General features: G+C 34.8%; 1 protein-coding gene across 3 annotated transcripts in view; it reads left to right on the forward strand.

Moving 5' to 3' along the window:
- The window catches only part of Spdl1 (spindle apparatus coiled-coil protein 1), a 28,695-nt gene extending 3,682 nt beyond the window's left edge, over positions 1-25,013 (forward strand). The window contains exons 2-12 of one of the 3 annotated variants that reach the window (XM_005376307.2): positions 624-802; positions 4,208-4,384; positions 6,075-6,269; positions 6,817-6,966; positions 7,064-7,162; positions 7,246-7,356; positions 8,662-8,802; positions 11,834-11,937; positions 12,475-12,662; positions 21,705-22,047; positions 24,319-25,013. In XM_005376307.2, the coding sequence (XP_005376364.1) occupies positions 644-802; positions 4,208-4,384; positions 6,075-6,269; positions 6,817-6,966; positions 7,064-7,162; positions 7,246-7,356; positions 8,662-8,802; positions 11,834-11,937; positions 12,475-12,662; positions 21,705-22,047; positions 24,319-24,466 (1,815 nt within the window). In that variant the 5' untranslated portion in view covers positions 624-643 and the 3' untranslated portion in view covers positions 24,467-25,013. Of the gene's footprint in view, positions 1-620; positions 803-4,207; positions 4,385-6,074; positions 6,270-6,816; positions 6,967-7,063; positions 7,163-7,245; positions 7,357-8,661; positions 8,803-11,833; positions 11,938-12,474; positions 12,663-21,704; positions 22,048-24,318 lie in introns of all 3 variants that reach the window. The other 2 variants (XM_005376306.2, XM_005376308.2) reach the window with 2 other exon arrangements.
- Positions 25,014-26,992: the final 1,979 nt, after the last annotated feature.

Below are 26,992 nucleotides of genomic sequence, written 5' to 3' on the forward strand. Positions count from 1 at the left end.
GTGAGTTTGAGTTAGAGTGGTCTTATGTGTAATGCTGAAGCTTTAACTTGAAAATCTCGAATGAAAACAAGGTCCTTTGAGTACTTTGAATGTGGTTTCTGTTTTACATGTCTCTTAAGCATATCTAGGAAAATACTAGTGAGACTCTTCAATAAAGCAAATTCAACATATGTGGATGGGTAACACTTGTAAAAATTAGTTGTAATAGTCTTTGCTTCATTTACCTTTTGAGTCTTTGTAAAGTTGTCTTTTTATACTCTAAGTCGTGGCATTGATTTATTTCATTCTTCTCTTAATTTCAGTTGTGTAGGTAATGGCCCAATTATGAGACCAACCCTACCTTAGCATTCATGGACACTTAGCACACAACCAAATTGTTTCTTGATGGTGAATTTCTTAGAAGGAAAGTGAATGTACTCTGATTTGAACACAAATCAAGTAACAAAATGTTCAGATCAATTCTTGCTCTTAGAGTGGGAACACAGATTTGAGCACTTGCAAGTGTGGAAGAAAATCTTAATATTGTGTTTTTGTATGGCAGGAGTATTGAATATATGTTTCTTTTTATTTGATATAATTGCATGGAATTTTTCTGTAAGCTCAAATTTATTTATCTATAGTAGGCTAAAAGTAGGAAAAGAACATGGAGGCGGATATAATTGCAGATCTTCGAAGCAAGCTTAAAGAGGCTGAAAAAGAGCGACTAACAGCTGCACAGTACGGTTTACAACTGCTGGAGAGCCAGAATGAACTGCAGAATCAATTGGATAAATACCGGAATGAAATGATGGCCATGACCGAGGTAGGACTGTGGATACCTCTGTTTACAGGGACATGCGTAGCTGTTGAAGATTTGTTTTGTCTGGCAATTATTATTTTATTCTTTTCTGAAGCTCTTATTCCCATCTAATTCCTATCTCCATTAGTAGAATGAAGTAAATGAATTCCCAGTATTGCTAACGCAGTGTGTTCTTGAGTTTGAAAAATCAACTTATGATTGCTCCCTTTACCACATTTACTTTCAGATTCATTTTCTCCACATTCACCTAGGTGTTTTCTCTTATTTCAGAGTTCTCAGTGACTCAACCCCTTAAACCTCCCCTGAAGTCTAAATTTAAGTGTTCATCTGTCTTAATGGATATCTCAAACTTGACATAAAAGGAGTAGAATCCTTTCCACTAATCAAACACGCCTTTCTCACTTCTTTAGTAAATAGAATAGCAGTCATCTATTTACTTGAGCCAAAAATCTAGAAATCTCACATTTAAGACATCTACAGTTTTTCAGATCAATAAATTCTAAAGGTTTGACCTATAGAATATCTATCTAAGCTATAGCTATTCTAGTCCAGGCCACCATCAGTTTTCTACTAGAGTAATATTTTAGTCTTCTAACCAGGTTGCCTGCTTCCATCCTTGCCATTCATCAATTCATTGTAAACTTGGTAGCCAAGCCAAGTTGTGCTGGAAGACTACATAAAAGATCATGTCACCTCCTTGCTAAAAACCAGTTATATGTACAACCAAATCTGAGCTCTTTGGATTTGTACATCCATGTGCAATTTGATCTCTGCCTGATTCTTCTATTTTAAACATCACTGGGGATTAAATCCAAGGCCCTTCTAGTAGTAGTCAAATGCTCTACCATTGCATTACATCCCAAACCTTTTCTTGTTGTGGCTGAGATAGGGCCTTGCTGAGTCGCACAGGCTCTCCTTGACAGCCTCTGAAGTAGCAGGAATTGTAAGTCTGTACCACCACACTGGCTTTGCCTAAACCTTTTACCTCTTGTTGGACTACTTTCCTTTATCCTTGGCTAGACTAATCCTGCTTTATGAGCATTACACTGGCTGTTTCCTCCTACTGAATTATTTTTTTCTCCATTCTTCATGGATTGAGTGCTCAGCCCTCAGGTTTCAGTTAAATGTCACCTTAGCAAAGAGGCCCACCCTGACAATGTAATTTAAAGTTTTTATCATTCACTCTTAATTCTGTGAAGTGGTACTTACCATTTCCAGAATCATAAGTTCCATAAAAGTAGAGGGTCTTTGTTTTTTGTTTTTCTTTGCTTACTACTGTATTCCTAATGCCTGGCACACAAATACATTCTAAAAAATGAATAAATGTGTTTAATGTAGTAAATAGTAGTATATTTAAACTTAAATCTCAGCATTGTAAGTACAGCAAGTAAAAATAACCAGTGATAGCCTTTGTTTTTCCATGTAATGCCACTCTTCACAAAGAGCTCAATACCAAGTCACAAAAGCAAAGATGACAGGTCTAACAGTAGCAAATTAAACCATGTTACACTTGTTTTAATAAATAACTCATCAGAGTTATGTGTTAGTTCAACAATTAATGCTTTTTCTGCCTTTTAAAATACAAAGGCTTGGGGGGGGAATAATGTATATGTGTTAGGTCTTTTTCTCTAATTTAATTGAATTTTGTTTTATCTTACTTTGTAAAACTTGGTGAAGGAGTTTAAACTAATGCCTTTTTATCTCTAAATGTCCCTATAAGTAAGTGAAAACACTTTTGATACCTTTGTCTCAGCACTTTATCATCCTGGTAGTCATTTTGTAAATAGTTCTCAGATGACTGTGTCCTAAAAGTAAACTCTAATTCACTACTTCTTCTCTTCATCCATTCTACTATTTCTTCATTTTTTTCAGAGCTATAAGTGCAGCATTTCACTATCAAACTAGGAAAATTTAAGTGCTAATAAATCTTTTCACTTCCTTTCTCTCCCCTAGCAGAGATCACTTGGTACATTGACATGCCATGGAGCAGTTTTTACTTACTATATCTCTAGGGTGGACTTTTTTTGTGGTACTAGGCATTGAACACGGTCTTTACACTAAGCTGCGTCCGCAGCCCTTTTAAAATTTTTTTTATCTTGAGACTGGGTCTCTAAGTCACTCAGTTGTGCTATGTGGGCTTAACTTGACGTCCTCCTGCTTCAACTTCCCAGAGTGCTGGGGATACAGGCATGCATCATCATAAGAAAGGTAACTTTAGTGTAAGAAGATATTTTAAGAGATCACATTCATAGAGCTTATTAATAATATATTATTGTAATTGTTTTATTTTATTATTTGTTGTGATATTAGTATCTTACTATGCCTAATATAAAATTAAACTTTATTAAAGATAGCTATGTACAAAAAATTTGCAGTATATATAGGGTGTGGTATTTTATGATGTTTCAGGCATCCAGAGGGCTCTTAGAATGTATCCCCTGCAGATAAGATGGAAATGATATATGACCCTGTACTGAACCTTAGAAACCCCAATCTGACCTATTAAACAGTTACTCATTGTGTTATATTTTATGCATCAGAAGACATGACATCTAGGCCCATGTGCCAGTGCTACTTTAAAATCACTTCCTTCTGTAAACGTACTCTGCTTCTGTGCTTACCCTTGGTACCAATCACTATGAGGTATTTTATTGCTGAATTGTGTGTTTGTTTGCTCCTTTAGACTGCTCTCCTTGAGACCAGGCACCATGTTTTATTTATAACTGAGTTTCTATCACCTGGCATATTTGCTAGGTTCTTAATAAATATTTGGACAGTGGATGGAAGGATAAAAGGTTGAATGTCTCTGTAAGACTGTCATCTCTAGGACAAGTCTCTTTATTTTTGCTTCTGAAAGTCTCTTTACTTTTTCTAGATCTCTTTCAAGTGGACTCCATATTTGACAAGATTCTGTTTACCAAACTAAAAAGTAACTTATTTTCCTAGTATTGAGTCAAATGCCTAGTTTTTGATCAGTATGAGATAAGATGCACTGCCATGGCAGTTGATATTCCAGCCCAGAGCAAGTACCTTATGGTACTGGTCAGTGTGAGATTTGCAGTTTCTGGAATCCAGAAGATGCTTCCCACTACCTCATTTCTCCTTCCCAGTTGGCTGCTAGCGTACCAGAGACCATCGATTAGAAAGTGGTAACCTCGAACCTTTTCTGGGACAAAACCTGTATTCACTTCAGCTTGAGTGTTTTGAGACTACTCTAGTCTCACAGAATGCCTTAGGGCTTCACTAAGGCTAATTAGCTATGAAGTTATTCCACATTTAACATGTGGTTGTTACATGGAAAGGAGCAAATGTAGAAATAGAATGAAACAATTAAAGGTAAGAACTGATTATATTTAATGGCTCTAAGTAATTTTTATGTAATTGAATTGTAAATGAATCTATTTTCAGAATTATGAACAAGAAAAATACGCTCTTCAGAGAGAGGTTGAACTCAAGAGTCGAATGTTAGAAAGTTTGAACTGTGAATGTGAAGCTATTAAACAACAGCAGAAAGTACAGCTGGAGCAACTAGAAGAGCAGTTGAGTAGAAGCCATGGACAAGAAATGAATGAAATAAAAAATAAGGTTTGGATATCTATATTTCAGAGTCAAAGTATCCCATGTTTATGTAGCCACTTGTGAATTGTTAGGCTATGAAAATTTTCTTCAGCAGCATCTATGCAAAATAGCCAAGATTAAATTCACTATCGTGGTAATGTTGGAAGTGAGAGCTTGAAGAAATAAGAGTTTACTTACGGACTTCTATAAGTTATAGCCTTCTAATAACCTACAATCATTTAATTTGTTAACTGGATATTTGTACTCGAGTTGGTTCCTTGACCAGCATAGCCTCCTTAGAGTACGCAGTATGTCAGTCCCTTTGCAGAAAGACTAACCCCTAGTCTTTACTGAGCTGGTGATGCACTTTGTAATTCTGCAGAACAAACCAGTAGTAGCTCTTTTATAAATTGATGTACATTAGAATTAATATTTTGTAGTTTGTTTATTGAAGAAAAACATATGACCCAGTTCTCACAGTACTTAGTAAGGGAAGTACCATTATTACCTTCATGTACCAGGTGAGAAAGCCAGTATTTAAACAGATTGAGTAAACTGGACAAAATAAGAGAGCTAGGAATTGTCAGTCACGTTTGAATTGAGGCTGGCCAGCTCCGGAGCCTGTGTTACTGAGTCTCTGTACTTAGTCCAGCGATACCTAGTACATCCTGGCTCCATTTCAAGCATAAGTGCAAAACAGATAATAACAGTTCAACGACTGCCCGTTCCCTTTTAGCACCCCCAGATATCTAGTGCCTTTAGATTGCTTTAGGGATTCCAGATCTTTTATGATGGCTTGTTTTTGTGTAGAGTGCAGACTTTTCTAGACCTCTACCAAAATATGCTTGACCTTTTTCCTGTTTTCTCAGAAGCCTGTCTCCTAATTTTAAGTTTTTGTGTAGCATCTTCTAAGATGTTTCCACGTCTGTGTACTGCATATACCATTACCTCATTTTTCGTTAAATTAACTCTTTTTAAATGTGTTCCCATTTTAAGTAGTGCTATCAATGAAACTGAATGTTTGAGCTGGGTTTTTAAAAATATGCAGTAAAACAACCCTGACTAATACTTTTGTATAGAGTCATCCTGCATGACTCTGACAGACAGTAATCCAGCTGGCCTGAAACTAATCTGATCTGGGAGACTGATGACTGGTATGGTGTAGTCTCTTCCCCCGATGTTATTTTCCGCTTAGCAGTATTTGTCATTACGAGGAATATTGAGGTACTGAGGCAAGGCCAGTTATAGAGATGGCTTTTTTGGTAGAGCAGAGAGTAAATCAATTAAAATACTGTCTTACTGATGTTTTCAACCATCTTGTGTCAAATATTTGGAGTTTTAGCCAGTATATCTTATTCCTCATATATAATACATCAGTCAATAGACCTTCAAAATCTCGATCTAGACTGGTGCCCCTCTAGTGTAAACACAATCTCTCCCATAGACAACTACCACATTCTTCACACAGCACCTGATTGGTCAGCAACTCTGACTTCATGTTGTTTCTAGGATCCAGGCTTACTCTGATTACTGGTATGGAATATTTCTGTATTTATAAGACAGAATAGAATGAATGACTATCTGTTAAAAGATGCCTAGCTTTGGCCAAATAGAACACTCTAGTAGTCATCCTACACTAAGTTTGGGTCACTTAGTGTTTTTCAGAAAGAAAATACCTTTTGATTTATAAGATTGTAAATTTTTCTTTTCACCTTAGTTAGAAAAACTGAAAGCGGAGTTAGATGAAGCGAGGCTTAGTGAAAAGCAATTGAAGCATAAAGTAGATCACCAGAAGGAACTCCTGGCTCATAAATCAGAGGAAATACGGATAATGTCTGAGCGTGTACATGAAAGCATGTCTTCAGAGATGCTGGCTCTTCAGATTGAGCTGACTGAAATGTCAAGTACGAAGGTAATTTTTATAGCATGTGTTTCCTTTTCATACTTTTTCCATTTTTGTGATGCTTACGAACTGGCTTGAAGGCTGAAACATTTTTAACCTAACTTTGATCTAATTAAAAAGTGATTTATAGAATTTTTAGGTGGATTGCTTAATAAAGTAGCTTTAGGTTGCTGGATTATGCAAGCAGACTTTACATTTAGATTAATGAAATCTCTAGAAGGATTTAGAGGCATTTACTCTGATGCTAGCTTGTGTCATAAAAGCTCAACACAAAATGTGAGCACAGTGGTTGAAATTCATGCAAATGTAGATTTTTATTTCCGGCTGTGGGTGATTAAAAACTAAAGCATTAAATTCATCGGAAAGAAAGTCAATTGTTAGAGCTTTTTAATTTCCCTGATGGAAAATTCAGTAGTTAAAAAAATTTTAACATGCACCTGACAACCTTTAAGTAGTTCCTTAGTTTTAGTTTGGGGTTTGAGCTACTGCTCAGATAAACTGAGAGACTGATAAGTGAAAGAAGATAATTTTCTCCTTTTCAATTCCTGTTGAATAGACCACCCTCACAGAAGAAGTGAATGAAAGGCGGTACAGACAGGAACAACTAGAAAGTCTCAGTAATAACTTAATGCGCCAGGTTAACCAACTTAAGGAAGAGAAAGAAGAACGGGAGAAAGAAGCAGTTTCTTACTACAATGCCTTACAGGTATTATGATTACAGTAATATCGTGTTTCCAGTTCCTAATAAAATTTTTCTTGCTTATCTAATCTCTATTAGCTAAATTGTTTTCTTTTGAATTTAGAAAGCTCGTGTAGAAAATCAAGATCTTCAGGTGCAGCTGAATCAGGCACTCCAGCAAGCCTTGGATCCCAATAGTAAAGGCAACTCTTTGTTTGCAGAGGTACTTACAAGTGTTCTAATGGCAGAACTGATTAAGTTGATGTTTTATCTACTGTGAAAACAATTAAACATGCTCCTTTCCAGGTGGAAGATCGAAGGGCAGCAATGGAACGCCAGCTTATAAGTATGAAAGTCAAGTATCAGTCACTAAAGAAGCAAAATGCATTTAATAGAGAACAGATGCAAAGAATGAAGGTATAGCGTTATCACTATTAAAAGCTTACTAAACCTACTTTGTGCAGTATTGGCATTTCATGTACAGATATAGCAAAGAAAGCATCTTTTCCTTTAAGGGGTATACTTGGATAATCATTTCTGGAACTCATGATTTTAAAAAAAAAATCAATATTTTTAAATTGATCAAAAATCCTTTTATGTTTTTAAAAAATAATCTTGGAAAGATAGTAGTATGTTTAGTAACTACTGATTAGTTTAACAGTTACTCATTAACCTTCCTAGGGAGGTATAAATCTTTCTTTGTGAATAGAGAAAAACATTTAAAAGTTTGTCTCTTAGCTTTAGCCTGGTGTCATCCTGATCACAGATCTAGGGTTCCTACTCCAACTGAATCCAGCTCTCTCACTTTTCTTTCTTCTCTCATGAGGACTTATTTTAGACTGAAACTGAGACTATTCAAGATCTTTTTTTTTAAGATCCTAAAGTTAAACATATAGCCCCTTTTCATTTAAAGATTATGTTGGGCATTATTCATGGCAAATAAGAGGTATCAGAAAACTTGTGGCAGTAAAGATTTCGGGGATGGGCCTGTCCTTAGAATCCTGATTTCTTGTGCTTGATTCTCCTAAGGTGGTATTTAGAAGACTAGAAAGCTGCTTTCTTTTTATTCAGGGTGGTATTTTACCAAAGAAATGGGAAAGATCACTCATTAAATTTGGAAATCCTATGAACTTGGTTGAACCACAGACCTCTCACTTACTAGCCATGTGACTTAGGCATGTATTTAACTTTTGAGAGCATCAGTTACCTCATCTAAGAAACAGGTGATAGATAGCACCTGGCTCACAACTTTTCTAGTGTTAGAGTAGTAAAATGCATGCATGGGGCTTCCCATCCTTGTCATTTGTGAACCTCACGTTTGTGACTGGCGGTAGCTTAATTTCCCGTGCTGAATTTTGAGAAACCGCATCAGATCTTTAATAAATGTCAACAAGGGATGAGTCGTAGACAGTCTTCGACCAGTCTTTAACTGATTTACCAGTTAAATAACATAGTTCCAGGCCATAGCCATACAGTTTAATTTTATGTTTCGCAAGAACACGAGTAATCATGTTAAAGACTATGTCATTATTAAGTGTTCAAAATACGTATGCAAAGTTTTACCTACAATAAGACTTATTGATATGTAGGTTTTCAAATAATTAGACTAGAAATAGCTAAATTTTAGTTTCCAAAATCACTTCCAGATAATATAAAATATGACATGTACCAAGAAAATGCTTCTAAGAATCTCACTCAATTTTATTGGTGTTGGGGTTCTAGCTGCAAATTTCCACGTTACTACAGATGAAAGGATCTCAGACTGAATTTGAACAACAGGAACGGTTGTTTGCCATGTTGGAGCAGAAGAATGGTGAAATAAAACATCTTTTAGGTGAAATTAGAAATCTGGAGAAATTTAAGGTATATATAACATCTTTAAACATGCAGTCACATCTTGATTTCAATTTCTTTTTCATTTTTACTGGTACATATTTGCCATACATAATGATCACATTCAACATAGGGAATTTGTACTGTACATAGTATGTCTTCAGTCTTTTTTTCCCATCTCCATGCCCTCCCTTCAATCCTTTTTTCCCTTCCCATTTAGAAAAGCTTTGCTTCCATTTTTTTCCCTTCTATGATTTGAATTTCTTAATATTTTGAACCTAAATAGCTTTCTTTGTTATGTAATTAACTTTCAGTTCCCAAACCAATTGACCTGATATTTATTTTTTTCTAATCTCCTTTTGCTTTTCAATATTTTTGACTAGTGCTTCTTTTACTGCCAACCAACCCATCCCATTTTTGTTACTATTATTATCAGATTATTGTAAGTACCTATACCTTTAATTTACAATTCAATAAATTTAGGACATGTATACCTCTTGTAATTACCATTCAAATCATGGTGTATAAAATATTTCTAGCACTACAGAAAGGTTCTATGTCACTTTTAAATGAGTGCTGGCACCTAACTTTGTATCAGTCAGCATTACATGAGTAAGTACTGTTGGGCTTCATAAAAATGTAAGCATACGGTATATATTCTTTTGTTTCCACTTAACATTATGTCACTAGGATTTCTTCCTCTTGTATGTTATCAATAACTGGTTATGTTTCAACAGTATCTATTTCCATTGTATAATGGAGCTTAGTCACTTCCAACACTTTAACTAAAACCAGTTCTACTAGAATTCATAGAAGGCTTTTATAAACTTTAAATTTGTTATTTTTTAAAATAAATTTACCCTTCTAGAAAAGAAGTAAAAGGATTCCTATTTACCTTTCACCCAGAGCTCCCCAATTGTCAGTTTTGCTACATTTGCTTTATTACTTTCTCTGTATCTCTCAGTATATATATATATTTTGTAAACATTTGAATAAGTCACAAACAGGATGTCTTTTTAACCCTAATTACCTCAGTTTTATTGAAGAATATTCTCTTACATAACCAAGTAATCAAAATCAGGAAATTAACGTAGACATGAGTTGATTCATACTATTAACTACATTTTGCCAACTACCACTAATAACCTTTATAGTAAAATAAGAAACAAATGCGTTCTATCCTAGGATTTAGTCCATGATAACATACTGTGATTAAGTGTCAAGTCTCTTCAGTCTTTCCTAATCTGGATCATTCTTCAGTCTTCATGTTTCATGAGCTTGAGATTTTTGAAGAGTATAGCCAGTTACTTTTATAAATAATTCATTTTGAGTTTTTCTGATGTGTTTAGATTGCGACTGTTTCTGACAGTGCTACTAGAGTAATGTACCTTTTTCAGTGCATCGTAATTAGGTGGCACGTAGTGTCTGCCATTACTGGCAATATTAAATTTCATTGTTGCAGGTTGTATCTCCCAGGTTTTTATAGCATCAAGTTACAACTTTTCCCTTTATACTTATATTATTAAGTATAAGGTGAGGAGACACTTTGAGACTGTCATCAGTTACTAAATCTTGGCCACAGTGGTTTGAGATGCCAGGTTTACCATATATCAAGTTTCTGTATATACTTGGGTCTATTTCTATATCTTCTGTTCTTTCCTATTAGTCTGTCTGTTTGTGCATAACTGATGCATGTTTGGTAGTATATTTTATTGACTGATGCAGATTTCATAGTATGTATCACTTATAAGGCTATTCCCCCACCATGGCTTTTCTTTTTTACTGTTTTCCTAACTATTCTTGCTATTTCCTTTTCGCTATGAACAACTTGTCTAGCATCAGAGAATTTTATTGGTATTTTTATTAGGATTGCCGTACATTTATAAATTTTTAAATGTATACATTTAAATTCCTATGGGGAACATCGATATCTTCTCACTAACCTCCTAGTGAAAGGTTAAATTTTACAAAGGACAAAAGTTTTGTAAAATTTAATAATCTCTCTGACATTGTAGATTGTAGTGTATTATAAGATTTTACATTCATAGTACTTTATTTCTTTCTTAATGAGAAAAAATAATAACAAAATGACAACAACAAAAACAAAAACAAAATAAAGCAGAAACAATGAAAACGATACAGGATTTCAAAATAATATGATAGAAATTAACAATGGTTGTTACATTACATACTGTTATCTTCAATGAAGTTGCTCAGATTGCCAGATGTAAGAGTGCAGGATTGATCAAATAATTAAAGAGAATAAAAAGTAATAATTAAAAAAAAATTAGAAATGATGCAGAACTTCACTAAACAAGATGGTAGGAATTCAACAATGGCTGTTTTATTGCATATTGTTGTCTTCAAATTAGTTGTTCGGATTATCAGATATAAGCATGCAAAATTGGTCAAATCATATTATTTTATTTCTATCTCTTATAAAACCTGTTGAAATTTTGGTTGAATTTGTAGTGTGTTATTTGGCAGATATTTGGTCCACAGATGGGCTCAACGCTATAATTTAGAAGTTATACTCTTAAATCAAGAGATTTTTTTTTAACCTACAGCCTCAGAAATTATAACTTTTAAACAGATTTTCTTTTTCCCTAGAGAAATGAATAGTTTACACTAGTATCTGGAAAGTAGATACCAAAAGTAATTTTGAGAATCTCCATTCTCTTTCACATTTTTCAATTTTACAGCTTTGTCATAAAGTCTAGAATTCACTCTAGCAAGCACTTGTTGCTTTCATTCTAAAGCCAAGAAAGGAAACCATAAGACTTAGGGATGGTTGAAAGCATAGCTTTAGAGTTAGACATGGGTTCACATTAGCTTTTCTCAGTTTGCTTGCCTATGGCACCTTGATCCACTTGCCTTAACTGTAAGAGAGGAATGCTGGGTTGTTTTACCTCCTGCAGAAGGCAAAGGAATTAGTGGGTAGTTCTTAACAGAATGCCTGCCTCACCATGTGGTGTTTAACAAATAGTAGCTGCTGTTAATAAATATACAGTTACCCAATTTGTTATGTACCTTAAATAACAAACATTTTTGCTTTCTTTAGAACTTGTGTATGGAATCTAAGCCTTCCATACCAGGCAACTCTGGTGTTCTAGAAGACAAAACCTATTATACAGATTTACTTCAGCTAAAACTTGATAACTTAAAGTAAGTGTCTGAGTGGGTAGATGGAAAGATAAAGACTTTTCACATGCTTAAAATAAGTAGCGTTAATGGCTACAATTTTTTTTTGAATTGTCAAATTTCCAAAAAAGAAAGTCAGTAAAATTATCTTTGTGTGGTATGTTCTGAGTTTTATGCAAAATGTACTAATTTCTGATTATTGAAGAACGACTTTTAGTGAATAATCTCTATTTCTTTGCTTTTAACTTTCTAGATCAGTAAAGAGAACTTCAATATGAAAAATATTCTTATAATCCAGGTTTTTTAAGAATAAATAACACAATTTAAAACTGACAGAAATTTATGCATCAATAAATTTGGATAAGAATATTTTCTCCCGTTGTCCTTTTCCTTTAAAGAACATGGATTTTTTTGGATGCTATTGTTAAACATTGTTTCTTTGTTACTAAAAACCCGGAAGACCATTTTAAATTAAGTTTTCAAGTATACTTTGAAATGCTACGTTTATTTGCATTATATATTATTTTAATATCTCTTGATTCTCCTTTATTACTATGGTAGCAAAGAAAATGAGAGCACCAAAGGAGAATTGTCCATACAGCGAATGAAAGCACTGTTTGAGAGCCAGCGAGCCCTGGAAATTGAGCGAAAACTTTTTGCAAATGAGAGACGCCTCCAGCTTTCAGAAAGTGAAAATATGAAACTAAGAGCTAAAGTAGATGAATTAAAGCTGAAGTATGAACCTGAAGGTATGTATATTTCATGTATTTTAAATCTTAAGTAGCTAAATTATATCAGTATTTTTTTGCTGTGCTTTTTTAGTAAATTTCCTTACAAACTAATTTATGGTTGTGTATCCATAGCTAAAGGAAATTTACTGCTGCAAAATGAGTAGGAAAATTCAGAGATCTGGGTGTTGCATCATATTAAATGAGTGAATACAATTATTATATTTGGATATGTTCTTCATGCTCTATGGTAGAAACTTAACATGTGAGACTTTTCCATGTAAGAGTACATTTTCATACCAGAGAATTAAATTTTGTTGACGTAGCTAATGTTAGAATGTATATTAGTTAGGAATATTTACAGAAAATTTAACTTGAGTTTAAATACTTACTTCTCCTAATGAAAACCTGGAGAAGGCATTTCAGGACCAACTCAATAATGTCAAGATTCAGGCTTCTTATTTGTCGTAGGCCTGTCGCCATCCTGTGGCAGAATTCAGTCATGTGGCCTCATCTGCTACAGAAAGGGCTGAGAAAATGCAATTTTGTCCGTCAGGGCCCATGTTCCCAACTAAACATTGGGATTTCTGTTTTTTTATTGACAGTGATTGGACATGTTTATTGGATACAATGTGATGTTTCCATACATGTGTACTTTATATAATGATCAAATCAAGGTGATTACTGTATCCATTACCTTAAACGTTTACCGTTTCTTTGGTTTGAGAATGCTGAAAATCCTCTCTTCTCCCTATTTGAAATGTGCAGTGGCTTATTGTGTATACGCAGTAGGCTATAAAAAGCATGAAATCTCGTCACCGTGCTGTGTAGTAAAGGACCAGAACTTCCATTCTTCCTTCCTGTCTAACGCTTCACCTATTGACCAGTCTCTCTCCTTATCCACTTCCCCCAGTTCTTAGCAGGCTCTGGTAATTTCTGTTCTACTCTCAACTTTATAGTCAGCTTTATAGCGTCCATACATGAGTGAGATCACATAATGTTTATTTGTTTGTGACTGACTTATTTCACTTAACCTAGGTTCTCCAGGTTTATCCAAATTGTCACCATGATAGGATTTCATGCTTTTTATGGCTGCATCATATTGTGTATGTGTACATTTTCTTTGTCAATTAATCTATTAATGGACATTTAAGCTGATCCATATCTGTCTATTGTATTCATTATTCAGTGTTTCAATAATTGTGGGAATGCAACCATTTCTTCAACTTACTGATTTCTTTTGGATAGATCTCTGATCTACCCAGTGGGGCAGTTGCTGGCTCATATGCTAGTTCATTTTTAATTTTTCAAGGAACTTCAAACTGTTTTACATAATGACTATGAACTTGCTTTCCCACTAATAGTGTAGAGGAGTTTCCCGTTCTCCATATCATCATCAACATTTGTTATTTTTGTTGTTTTGGATAGTAGCCATTCTAATGGAATCAAGTAATACTCCATTGTGGTTTTGATTTACATTTTCCTAGTGTCTAGAGTACTTTTTCCGTAAACCTGATGGCCATTTGTATGTCTTCTTTGGAGAAATGTCTATTCTAGGTCTTTTTTGAACTTTTAATCATATTACTTAGGGTTTTTATTTTTTTGCTGTTGAGTTTTTTGGGTTCTTTATAGACACTATGTATTAACATGTTGTCATATATATAATTCACAAATATTTTCTCTATCTGTAGGTTCTTCAATCTATAGATTCTCTTCATTCCTGTTTCTATTGCCAAGTCTTTTAGTTTGATGTAATCCCATGTGCTTTTTTTTGCTTCTGTTGCTCATGCTTTTGAGAATTTATCTAAAAAATCCTCATCCAGACTAGATTTACTGTAGTAGTATTTCCCTTATGTTTTCTTTAGTAGTGGCATAGTTTTGGATCTTGTATTTAAGTCCCATAATTTTGAGTTGATTTTTGTATATGATGAGGCCAGGTGTAATTTTACCCTGTTGCATGTAGATCCAGTTTCTCCAGCACTATTTATTGAAGAGATTGTCTTTTCTTTGTTATGTATTTGACTGTTTTGTCAAAAAATCTACTCAGTTCCACCAGTCTATAATCTGTATTTATGCTAAAAATGTGCCATTTTGATTAGTACTGCTTTGCAGTATATTTTGTTAACATGTTGCAAGTAGTGTTATGCTTCCAGTTTTGTTGTTTTTGTTGTACATTTCTTTGGTTATTCAGTCTTCTGCGGTTTACATAAATTGTAGCATTGTTTTTCTATTTTAGGAACGTAACACTGTAATTTTGATAGAGATTGGGTTGATTTGTAGAATGCTTTTTCAGTTAATTCTTCCCATATATGAACATGAAATAGCTTTCCATGGTTTTCTGTCTTCAGTTTTTACCAGTATTTTATAATTTTCATTGTAGATAGTCTTTCACAGCCTTGGTTAAATTTATTTGTAGGCTTTTTGTTTTCAGGGTTTTTTAAAATTTTTTTTTATTTTTTGGCTAGTAATTATGAAAGGCATTACTTTTCTGATTTCTTCTTCACATAGTTTGCTATTATCTCATAGAAACACTACTGACATTTGTATATTGGTTTTTTTATCCTATAGGTTTACTGTACTCATTTATTATGGCTAACAGTTTTTAAGTGGAATTTTAAGCATTTTCTGTATATAGGATCATGTTATCTGCAAACAAGTACAATTTGACTTCTTCCTTTCCACACTGGCTGCCTTTTATTTCCTGCCCTGGCTAGGACTTCTAGTACTATGTTCATTAGTAATAAAAGTAGGTATTTTTATCTTATTCAGATTGTAGGGGGAAATGCTTTTAACTTTTACCTGTGTGGTGTTTATGTGTTTATTGTACATGACCTTTTTAAATTGAGGTATGTTCAACTGAGGAATGGATAAAAAAGATGTATTTTTATACAATGGAGTACTACTCAGACATAAAGAAGGATGAACTTGAGACTTTCATAGGTAAATGGATGCAACTGGAGACCATAAACATAAGTAAAAGAAATAATACTCACAAGTGTAAACAATGTATTGTCTCCCTAGTATAAGAAACTGAAAGAGTAAATAAGAAACTGAAAGAGTAAATAAGGTTTAAATTGTACAATAGATATTGTGAAATGGGAAGAAGTTGTTCAAAAGGAAAAAGGAACTAGGGTGGGTGAAAGGGGAAAGGACAGTAGGGAACAGGGAGAACATACAAGTCAGTTGTACTGTCACTTAGTTCATTAAAAAGGAAGGTTTGTGCTAATATGGACTGGAGAAATTTTTATGCCCATATCTTATACCCTGAGCAACTACTTTAAAGATAACATCATGTAATATATTAACTATTGTTATTCTCCTATTATTTTGTTATGAAATTTTGTTTTACCTTTTTCCCATAAAATAAAAAAATTGAAGTATGTTTCTTCTATGTGTAATTTTTGAAGAGTTTTATCATAAAGGGATATTGAATTTTGTCAAATGCTTTTCCTGTAGCTGTTGAAATGATGCTTTTTGTCCTGTTAACATGTTGCATCATATTTATTGATTTGTGTATGTGAAACCATCCTTAGATCCTAGGGTGAGTCCCGCTTGAACATGATGAATAATCATTTTGAAGTGCTGCTGGGTTCTGTGTACTTGTGTTTTGTGGATAATTTTTGCATCTGTATTCATCAGGAGTGCTGACCTTAGCTTTTTTTGTTGTATCCTTGTCTTGTGTTGATATCAGGGTGATGTTTGCCTTGTAGAATTAGCTTGGAAAAATTCTCTTAATTTTCAGTTATTTCAACTATTTCATGAAAATTAGTCTCAGTTTTTTAAATATTTTGTAGAATTCAGTAGTGGAGCCATCAGGGTCTGGACTTTTCTTTGATGGAAGAGTTTTTATTACTGCTTAAATCTCATTATTGGTCCATTCACATTTTCTTTCTTCTTGATTCAGTCTTGGTAGAATATAGGTATCCAGAAATTTGTTTCCTCCAGGTTTTTCCTCCAGTAAATGGTATATATTTGTTCATATTATTTTCTTATTTTTTGTATTTCTGTGGTATCAGTTTTCATGTCTCCCATTTCATCTCTTATTTTATTTTCAAATCTGGCTAAAGGTTTGTTCACTTTATCTTTTTATAAAACAACTCTGTTTAATTTCTCTTTCTTACTTTGTTAATCTCTGTTTCAGTTATTTGTGCTCTGATCTTTATGATTTTTTTCCTCTAATTTTGGAGGTTTTCTCTTATTTTTTTGGTTTCTTAAAATGCAGCATTGATACCTTTTTGATGCAGGCTTTTATCACTTTAAACATTCTCTATTTTAGGACTGGTTTCACTGCATCCTAGAAGTCTTCCATGTTGTGCTTCCATTTTCATTTGTGAAAGAAAATTTGAAATTTCTTTTAATTTTCTCGTTGATCTATTGGTTGTTCATAAGCATATTGTTTAATTTCCGTGTGTTTATACCCATTCCAATGTTTGCTTATCAATTTCTAGTTTTATATCATTGTGGTCAGAAGAGGTACTTGATATAAATTCAGTTTTGATGTCTTTTGTTGTTGCTGTTAAGACCTGCTTTGTGGCCTAACATCCCTATCCTGGAGAATGTTCTGTGTGTGGTTATGAAGAGTGTGAATTATGCAGCTGTTGGGTGAGATGCCCTGAAATATCTGTTTGTTCTATTTTGTCTGGAGTATGGATTAAATCTGATATTTCCTTATTTTCTCTCTAAATGGTCTTCCATTGCTGGAAGTAGAGTGCTGAGTTCCCCTGCTGTTTTTGTAATGCTATCTATGTATCTCTTTATTTTTAATAGCATTTGCTTTAGTTATTCAGGTGGTCTGATGTTGGGTACATATATCTTTATGATTGTTACCATATATCCTCTGGTTATACCAACCCTCTTTATCATTCTGTAATGGCCTTGTCTCTGTAGTTTTTTATTTGAAGCCTATTTTATCTGATATAAGCATAGCTCCTCCTGCTTTCATTTGGACAGAATATCCTGTTTTCATTTATTCACTTTTAGTCTATTCATGTCCTTTGAGATGAAGTCTCTTGTGCCAGTATAGAGTCAGCACTTGGGGTTTTTCTTCTTAATCCATGCAGCGACTTTGTGTCTTTTAATTAGAGAATTTAACCCCTTTGTGTTCAAGGTAATTATTAATAGCTAAGAACTTGGAACTGCCACATAGTTACTTCTTGTTGATTTCTGGGTCTTTGGTCTTTCTTACTGTCTTTCTTTGCAGTTACAGAATTTTTCCATATTAGTGTGTTTTGATTCCACTTATTTTTATTATATCTGTTTAAGGTTTTTGTGTTGCATTTACCAAGTGACTTACAGAGAATATCTTACAGCAGGTTATTTTGAATGTAAGAACTTGATTTTGATGCAAAAAATAAAAAAAATCTTTCCATCTAGTTCATATCTGTATTTTAAGAGGCTAAAATAAGTATAATAAAAAATCTTGAAGCTTAAAAATCTTGGAGTTTTTGATGTCAAATTTTTCATCTTATTATAATGCCTATATCTTAACGGATTTAGTTGTTAAACTTCCTACTAAGGATATGATTTACATCCTTATTACCATGTTAGAGAATTCTGAATTTATCTGCCTATTTACTTTTACCTATGGGTTTTATATCTTCACATTTTTTCATGTCACACATTAGTATCCTATCTGTTTTGTTTAGAAAACTTTCTTTAGCATTTCTTGTAAGACAGGTCTGGTTGCAGTGAATTTCTTCAGCTTTTTGTCTGGGGATGTCTGTCCTTCACGTCAAAAGAATAGCTTTGGTGGACAGAGTGGTTTCAGCTGGCTGATTTTTTCTTTTTCCCTTTAGCACATTGCGTATATAATTTGTGGGTTTGCTGCTGATAGCTCTGCTGCCACTGTTGTTTCCCTGTTCTCTCCTGGTGCTTTCAGGATCCTCTCTTTGCCCTTGATGTTTGTGGCTTTGATTACAGTGTCTTGGAGTTATCTTATTTGAGTTGAATCTGACTTGTGACCTTTAAACTTCTCATAGTTATTTATATCTTTATCAGGTTTAGGAAGTTGTAAAGTTTTCTGCTATTATTTCTTTGAATAAACTTCTTACCCTTTTTTCATTCTCTAAATGCTCTTGAAAACCAGTGACATAGATTGGCTCTTTTAGTGTTGTTTCATAGATCTAAGTTTTCTTTATTCTTTCTCATGCTTTTTATGTTTTTTCTCCTATGACTATTTTTAAGCAGCCCATCTTTAAGCTCACTGATTCTCCTGCTTGATTGTTTTGATGTTAATGTTCTCTGTTGTAGTTCTTATTTTTATTGAATTTTTGTTCCAATATTTTTTATTATAATTGTTTGAGTCTCTTACATGTCTCTGATACATTTCTGAATTAGTTTTCTGTGCTTTGTTTAGGTTGAGTTTTCTTAAAACAGCTATTTAAAACTTCTGTGCCAAATCCTTCATTTTCGTGTCTGTCCGCCATCGGCACCATGTTTTTCCACTTGGTAAGACCGTCTCTCCTTGGCTCTTTCAGTCCTTGTAGACGTGCGCCTCTGTCCACACACTGATGAGAGTATTTACCCGATTCTTTGCAGTGTAAGTCTGTGACTGTTTTGTTTTGGTGGGCTTGTTTAGAAATTTTGTTTTTTTTTTTTTTTTTTTTTTTTTTTTTTTTTTTTTTTTTTTTTTTGGTTTTTTTGGTTTTTTGGTTTTTCTCCGGTACCGGGAACCGAACTCATGACTTTGCGCTTGCCAGGCAGGCGCTTTTGCCACTGAGCTAAATCCCCAGCCCCTTGTTTAGAAATTTTGAACAGACTGTTATATTCTGTTTCAGCATAAGAGGGCACCCTGAGCGCAGGTTAGATACTAATTTTATCCTGTGATGGCTCCACTGCTGGCGCAGTGTCTAAGCTGTATGGCCTCACAGGAGATTCAGAAAGGACACTGAGCCATGTGGGAGAGCAGTCCAGGCACTCAGAGCCAAAGGATCTGTGGCCCATGCTTCTGGCGACATTGCACTCCTGAAGAGCCTGTCTGGAGCAAGGTCTCCTGTGGCAGGAATGGAAAGCACACTATCGAGTTCTCTGTGCTCATTGCCCTTTGCTCTGTTCTTCCCTGTCCCTGTCAGGCCTCCGGTGAACAGTACCAGTGATACTTTTAGTGCTCCCTATAGGGCTGTGCAGGAGCGAGACTCCCCCAGAGACACTTAGGATAATGTGGAAGCCAAATGTGTGCCTCCAACTCACTTTCCCGAGTGTAGACTGAGTTCGGGAGACTTTATGTGCGGGATACTATAGCAGCTAGGATCAGGGGAGTTGGAGTTGGACAAACTCTCCCCCTTGTGTAGCCTCAGTTTTGTTCATCTTTGCAGTTTAAAAGTGTCTTTGCAATCTCTCTTAAGTGTCCTGGTTTTCTAAGCTCCTGTGAGGCTCTTGTCCTGTATTTCTGTGTGCACGTAATTCTTCAAGTGGATCTTTCTGCAGAGGAATAATCTTTGGAGATTCCTACTTCACCATCATGCTTCACCCTTTCTCAAGAATTCTGTTTTTAAGGGAAAACTTTAGGAAACATCTAACCAGTATCACTTCTGAGTTAGAAAGTATCCCAACCATACAACCTCTGCATCTCATATACTACAAAGGGTGAATTTTACTATATGTGCATTTAAAACTAAAAGGCCAAATAGAAAAACATCTGTAAGTGTGGCTGTTCCTTCCCCTCCCTCCTAAAATACTGTCGTTAACACATTTTTAGGTTAAAGATTCTCAGCCAGTTTTTCTTCCTGCCCTGTTCTCACACCCAACTCTCTTCATTGTTGTCCCAGTGAACTGTAGGGATTCTCATCAGCAGCGGGGAAGTTGTGAGCGGTAGGAATGTTATACAGTCTCAAATGCCTTCTCTTATCTCTTCTTTCTCTTTGCTGATTCCAGCGAGCTCCTCTGATTAAGAATTTTCTGACAAATTTCAAAGGTCTGTTGAACAGAACATAGCAAAGAGACAGGGGATTGGGTAGTAAATTCAGAAGATGTGGATTTCAAAGAAGCCATGCAAGAGGAAAGGGAAGTAATGACCTGAAAGCAACAGTGTGGAGCAAGAACACCAACCCCTTTTCCTACCATGGTTCTGTGGATTCCAATAGCTTTTTGTTGTTGTTTTTTGAGACTGGGTCTCCCTATATAGTTCAGGCTGGCCATGAACTCACTCTGTAGCCCAGGCTGACCTCGAACTCACAGTGATCTTCCTGCCTCAGCCTCTCAAGTGCTCTATTAGCATTTTGATTTTGAAAATGAAGACACACTGGGGCGAGGGGGTGTGTCAGCATTTAATTCAGTGACTTACACGGAAGTTAGGATGATGTTAGGCCTCGAGGATGAAAGGCAGTCACAGTGTCTGCGGTGGAACATGATATGGTTGGGACAGGGAAGATGTGTGTTACAGAAGTAGTCAGATTCTGAATATATTCTGTAGGTGGGGCTGACTGTCACAAATTACCAATATTCAAAGTAAGACATGTTATTTTCATTTAATCCTTACAACGCACCACCGTGCATGAAGTGGGTGCTTATAATTCCCATGTTAAGTGCAGGAAAGTTAAACACTCAGGGCCTTCGCACTGAACTACATCCTTAGCCCTTTATTTTTTATTTTGAGACAGGGTCTCAATAGGTTGCCCAGGCAGGGCTCAAATTTGAGATCCTACTGCTTCAGCCTCCCAGAATGCTGGGATTACAGTGCAGCCATGGCTGGCATAGTACTAGGACTTGAACTCAGGCTCCTTGACTCTCTCATTGCACCTCTATCTCCATTTGGGCTGAGATCTTATGCAGCATTCCCCTTTACAGTTTTTTTGAAAACACTAGAAGTGAACGTTCTGTTCATTCCTAGAATTATATATATTGGTTCCCAAGGAAAAGTCTATGGTTGAATGAACTTTAAAAGGTATAACTAAGTGGACTCTGTGCAAAAGAAAGGATAAAAGAAACACCGTGTTTCATAAGGTGAGTGAATTTTAAGAGAATGGGAAAAAGGAAAATAGTTTATATATAGCTTGTTCTTCCTTGAATTGATTGTGGCTTTGTTGTTATTTATTGACCACTTTTTAAAATGGTTTTTATTCTCAGAGAAAACTGAAGTGCCTGTACTCAAAAAGAGGCGTGAGGTGCTCCCTGTGGATGTAACCGTCCATAAAGACTCCTGTGCCAACAGTGCTGACGGGGACGAAGTTTCTAGATTCCCACCTCAGAAAGTGGAGGCACAGTCCAGTCCTAACAACGCAGAGGATACCAACTTGCAGTTAGAAGAACCAGTTTCTGTAAACACGCCCACAGCCTCTTTCTCTCCTCGCAAAAATCTGCCAGTGGATATGCAGCCAAAGAAAGAAAAGAAATGTGTCAGGCTCATAGATGATCCAGCTGATGCTGAGGCCTTATGTGGAAGAAGTGGAAATGCCCCCTGCTCTCCCAGGTCAGTGTCCTCTTTTCTTCAGGGCAGCCGGCAGACCTCTCCACCTCTTCTCTCTCGCTGCATGAACTATACTGTTTGCTTCTTCATCTATCTCCTTAGCGTTGCATGCAGTGTAATTCTCCAGTTTCATCTGCCTGCCTTCAACTTTTCCAGAGCTTTAAGAAAGACTAAAATGATTGCAAGGGGAAAAGACTCCTGAACAAGAGAATCGTATTAAAAAGTTAAACTTTTTTGTTTTATGAAATGGAAATATCATAGACTAATGCTCTGAGTATTTTTTTGTTTTGAATAAATGTACTATTATTTTTCTCCTGGTTCAAGAGTAGCCATGAAAGAATAATTAACTTATCTTCTTAGAGTGCTTTCCAGTAGTATGAGATGTTTTGCTCAGAAGATGTAGGTGAAATTTTTTATGGCTTTTGATGTTGTTTATACCAAGCCTTCAGAAATGGGCTTTGATATCTATTTTGACATTTTTTAGTATCAAAGCTAATTTATTTTCATTTTTCTAAAACTTCAAAGCCTCTAGTTTTTGCAAAATTGAGCTAGTGACTAAAAAAGAAAGCGTCAGACATGTGTATCTGAATTAATGTTTAGCGGGCTTTGTCCTTTAAAAGTAAATACAATAAAAGTAAGAAAGTAAGAGAAAGTGAGTGGAGGGAGGAGTAGGAAACTGAAGCTCGTGTATTGGATGCAAAGCAGGATGAAGGGTGAGATTAAAACAAGGACGGGAAAATAGACAAGGCAAACGTTTTATGAAAAGGTGAAGGATGTCTGTATGCGATGCAGTCATAGGTGTATTTAAGATAAATCTGTTTAGCCACTGAAAAATTACATCTATTGATCTGTCAGTAGCTAACTTAGATCATTTCCTGGAAAGACACAAAAATGAGATGTTTAAGTTGGTTCCAGGGCTACATCAGTCTTAGAGGGAGGGGTACAAATCACACTTGAGCAGTGTGCATTTGATTGAAATAAGACACAGCTACTTCATGTAAAAGGACCTCCATGTATGTTTTGTCTTATTTTTCTTTCAGTCTTTAGTGCTTCTAACGATCGTACTCAATAATGAGACAATAGTATTAGCTGTTGTTACAATTATAAGGAAGACTCATTTCCTTCCTTGAATTTTTACATGATGTTATAAACACTAAGTCACATAAGTAAAATGTTGATATTTTAGGAAAACAACTTCAAATGGATATGTGACATGTATACTTGGTTCCAAGTTGTCCTCAAATGAACTCAGTTTATGCTTGTTTATATGTGATGCACTTGTGTAAGTGCACTTGGCATGTGTGTATTTCTGAAAGTGGGTGTCCAGAGTTGATCACTGTAGCCCTTGCTATGTCTGTTGCCTTTCTTTTTCTGCTCTTTTTAACTTGAAAAAATGTATGTAGCTAATTGTTTGATCAAATCTTAACTGGAAAATTTTTGTCTTGCTGTTTAAACAAAAGCAAATAAAATGCCACAAATTATCTGTTTTGTGTGTGTGTGTGTCCCTCTGCTAACTTAAGATGTTTCCAACCTTTTGTTTTCTGCATGCTTAACTTAGACACACAATCTGAAGTAATTTTGTAACAATAAAGATTGGTTTTATTGGGAATTTCACTATTGCATGCTTTATAAATTTAATTGATACTCTTGCTATAAAAAAAACCTTCACAACTCTTTTTAAATGTCTTGGCCACTGTTTATTTTCTTTCCTAATTCTGCTAGTTAAAAGTAAATTTGAGGTGTTTTTTTTCCTTTGTGTGAGACAAATAGAAATCTACTCATGCAGCCCAGGATTCCATGTTAATTTTATCTTGTGCTTAGCCTATTGTGTATCATGTGAATTTTAAAATATTACTCTAGCATTTTAATTTTTATGTTGTATGTATCCTACTATATGTAATTTTTAAATGTAGGACTTGCCAGGCCTTTTTACTAACCTTAAAAATATGTTAGACATTTTTAAAAATTAAGCTATCGATATAAAAATTCTTTTAAAGAGGCATTCATTTAGTATTCTTCATGATATTGGAATTAGCTATAATTTTTTTTTTTTTTTTTTTTTTACTAGGAATTGAACTCAGGACCTCGTGCTTGCCATGCAGGCACTGTGCCACTGAGCTATGTCCCTGGCCCTTAGCTATAATTTTTTTTTCCTTGTATACATTTTTTAAAATATCACCATGCCTAGTGGAGGCCCATCCTACTAGGGTTTGTGTCTTCTTTAGTTTTTCTTAACCTCATTTGAATTCAGAGTGCATGCTTTGATGCCTGTAGGTTAACTGCTGAAGCACAGCTTCAGACAGAAGCTAAAGAAGGGAAAGAAGCTGCAAGCAAGTTGGAAAAGGAGCCTGGTAAGAAATCACACCCTATTCTGTACGTGTCCTCCAAATCAGCTCCAGAGACTCAGTGCCCTCAGCAGTAAAGACTTCTCTTTTACTGCTTGCGCAGAGGCCACTGTGAAGCTTAGTTAAGGTTGGCATTATCTGAAGGACACCTCCTCATAACTTACTGGCACCTACCCATTTTCCCGGGCCCTGGCGTTTTCATTATTCTTTGACTGAGTGCTGAAAATATGGTTGTGATTCTGACCTGAAGAGATTAGCTGATGAGCCTTCATGGAGCTTCAAAGAGTCACAGTGAATAAACTATTAATGGAAGATAATGTTATAATTAATATAAGTCTATTGGCTGCATTGTATCTGGATTTTTAAAGTGATGGGAACACTTAACTTCCATTGGAAACCATATATGTAAAAAGAAAACGTTCTAATCATTATATTTTCGTATGTACTTTCTTGTTTAGTTTTTCACTGTTGTAAAAATAGGTAATTTGGTTTAAAAATGTATATTGTAGCAGGATTTTGTCCAAGTTTAAAGCACCTGTACTCACTTTTGTATTCATATACATGATTCAGAGTTTGAGTCAAGAATATAAAAAAAAAATTTAAAATAAAAATGCAATAATTTCTCCCCTTTGTATTTTTTTACTCTATAAAAATAGGATGTTATCAAAAGAGAATAAAGGAGGGGAAAACTGCAGAGATTCTTAATCTTCCAATGTATAATTATGTATCTGTATATTTATATATCATATATAATTAGATTTCTCTAATTATGTTATATACATATATATTTTTAAATATATTTAATTGTAAAATTTCCAAATAAAGGTTTTTTTAAATTTAAGTGATTATAGATGAATCTATATCAATTTCATGTACATTTTCTATAGGTGGGTGAATTAGTATTCTCCAGATAAGCAGAAGGAGCTTTTATATATATAATATGTAAAATATATATATACTATATACATATTTTATATATGAAAAGATATATGTTTATAGATAAATTATATATATGTTAGAGATATAAATTTAGTTATATGTAACATATAAATTTTCATATAAATATGTGATATATATTTATATGAGCTATATGGAGATATCTATCTAGAGATAGATATGCATAGAGAAAGACTTTCAGCAGTTAGCTCATACGATTTTGGAGACAAGTCTAAATCTACATCATGGGTCAGCAGGCTAGAGACCCAGGGGAGAGATGACAGTGTAGTGCTTGAAGTCCAAAGGTCCTTCATTACAGAAGTCCTGGCACAGGGGACATCAGTCTTTTGTTCTGTACAGTGTAGGACATCAACTGATTGTTGAAGTCCATCCATATTAGGAAGGGCAATCTTGTTTTATTCAAAGTCTACTTATCTTAATGCTAATCTCATTCACAGATACCCTCACAAAAATATCCAGAGTAATATTTGACCACTACTTGGGCACTGTGGCCGGGGCAAATTGACATAAAATTAACCGTCATCTGTACCAGTTAAATAGATCTAGTGAAACTTTAGGTAACAGAAAATTGCCTCTGACATTTCAATACATCAAATAATAGACTTAAATTGTTTTCCTTTGCTGCAAAAAGCATAATCAGGAAATTAAAAGTCATATCAAATAACATCTCTTATAAAAAGAAGAATCTTGAAGACATGAAAGAACAAATAATCTCAATCTGAGGATAACATTAAATACACTTGATCTTAGCCAAAAGGCCAAGAAGGGATAAGGACAATGTTAAATAACTGAGAATATTCATACTCCATATTGGAGAATGTAGATCAATTCCAACATTGAATTCTTACTATGAGCGATCTGCTGCTTACAGAAATAAGCCTTTTGAGCTCATATTTTAATAGACCCATGTAGATAAGTAGTGGCAGTGGTAATATTACTAGTAATAGTTATACCTAACATTTGATAAAATAGTATGCCAGGTACTCTTCTAAAACCTTTTATGTAGTACTACATTTAACCCTCTCGTCTGTCAACTAGGTATTATATTTGCTTGCATTTTGAAGATGAGGAAAACAATGCACTAGAGCAGTTACTTGTCCAAGATCAAACAAATATAAAGACCAAATTAAAAGGTAGATAATAGGAAGTAGCAAGGTAAGTCTCAGATGGGGAGGGGATAGAGAAAAGAGGTAGGGAGGAGGGCGGGAATGGGGAGGAGTGAAAAAGGGAATCAAAATATACTATGAACAGGTCTCAACTCCACACACGGAATGCAAGATGTACTGCAAGCATGTACAAATAAAATAACAAACTAAATTATTAAATAATGAAAAAATAGGAGTGGTGGGGTTGTGATGGTGTGTACAAAGTACTATATATAATTATGGAAAGGAGAATGAGGAACTGCCTGTGGACATTACAGATTTTTGTTATCTTTAAAATGAATTTGTTTCAGAATTTTCCTAAGACATAGAATATAGCATTACAAGTATAAGAAATAACTAAAGAGTAAAGGTGTGAAACTCTTTCTCATTGAGCAAATGACTCAGTGACTTGATGTGTGAGGGTTTTGCATAATGATAATAATAAATTAAATCTGAATACCTAAAAGCAACTTGGTGAAGAGGTTTTTCTGGGGGGGAAAT

This window comes from Chinchilla lanigera, unplaced genomic scaffold (assembly GCF_000276665.1).
Source record: "Chinchilla lanigera isolate Chin_1 unplaced genomic scaffold, ChiLan1.0 scaffold00007, whole genome shotgun sequence".
NCBI classification, from domain to species: domain Eukaryota; kingdom Metazoa; phylum Chordata; class Mammalia; order Rodentia; family Chinchillidae; genus Chinchilla; species Chinchilla lanigera.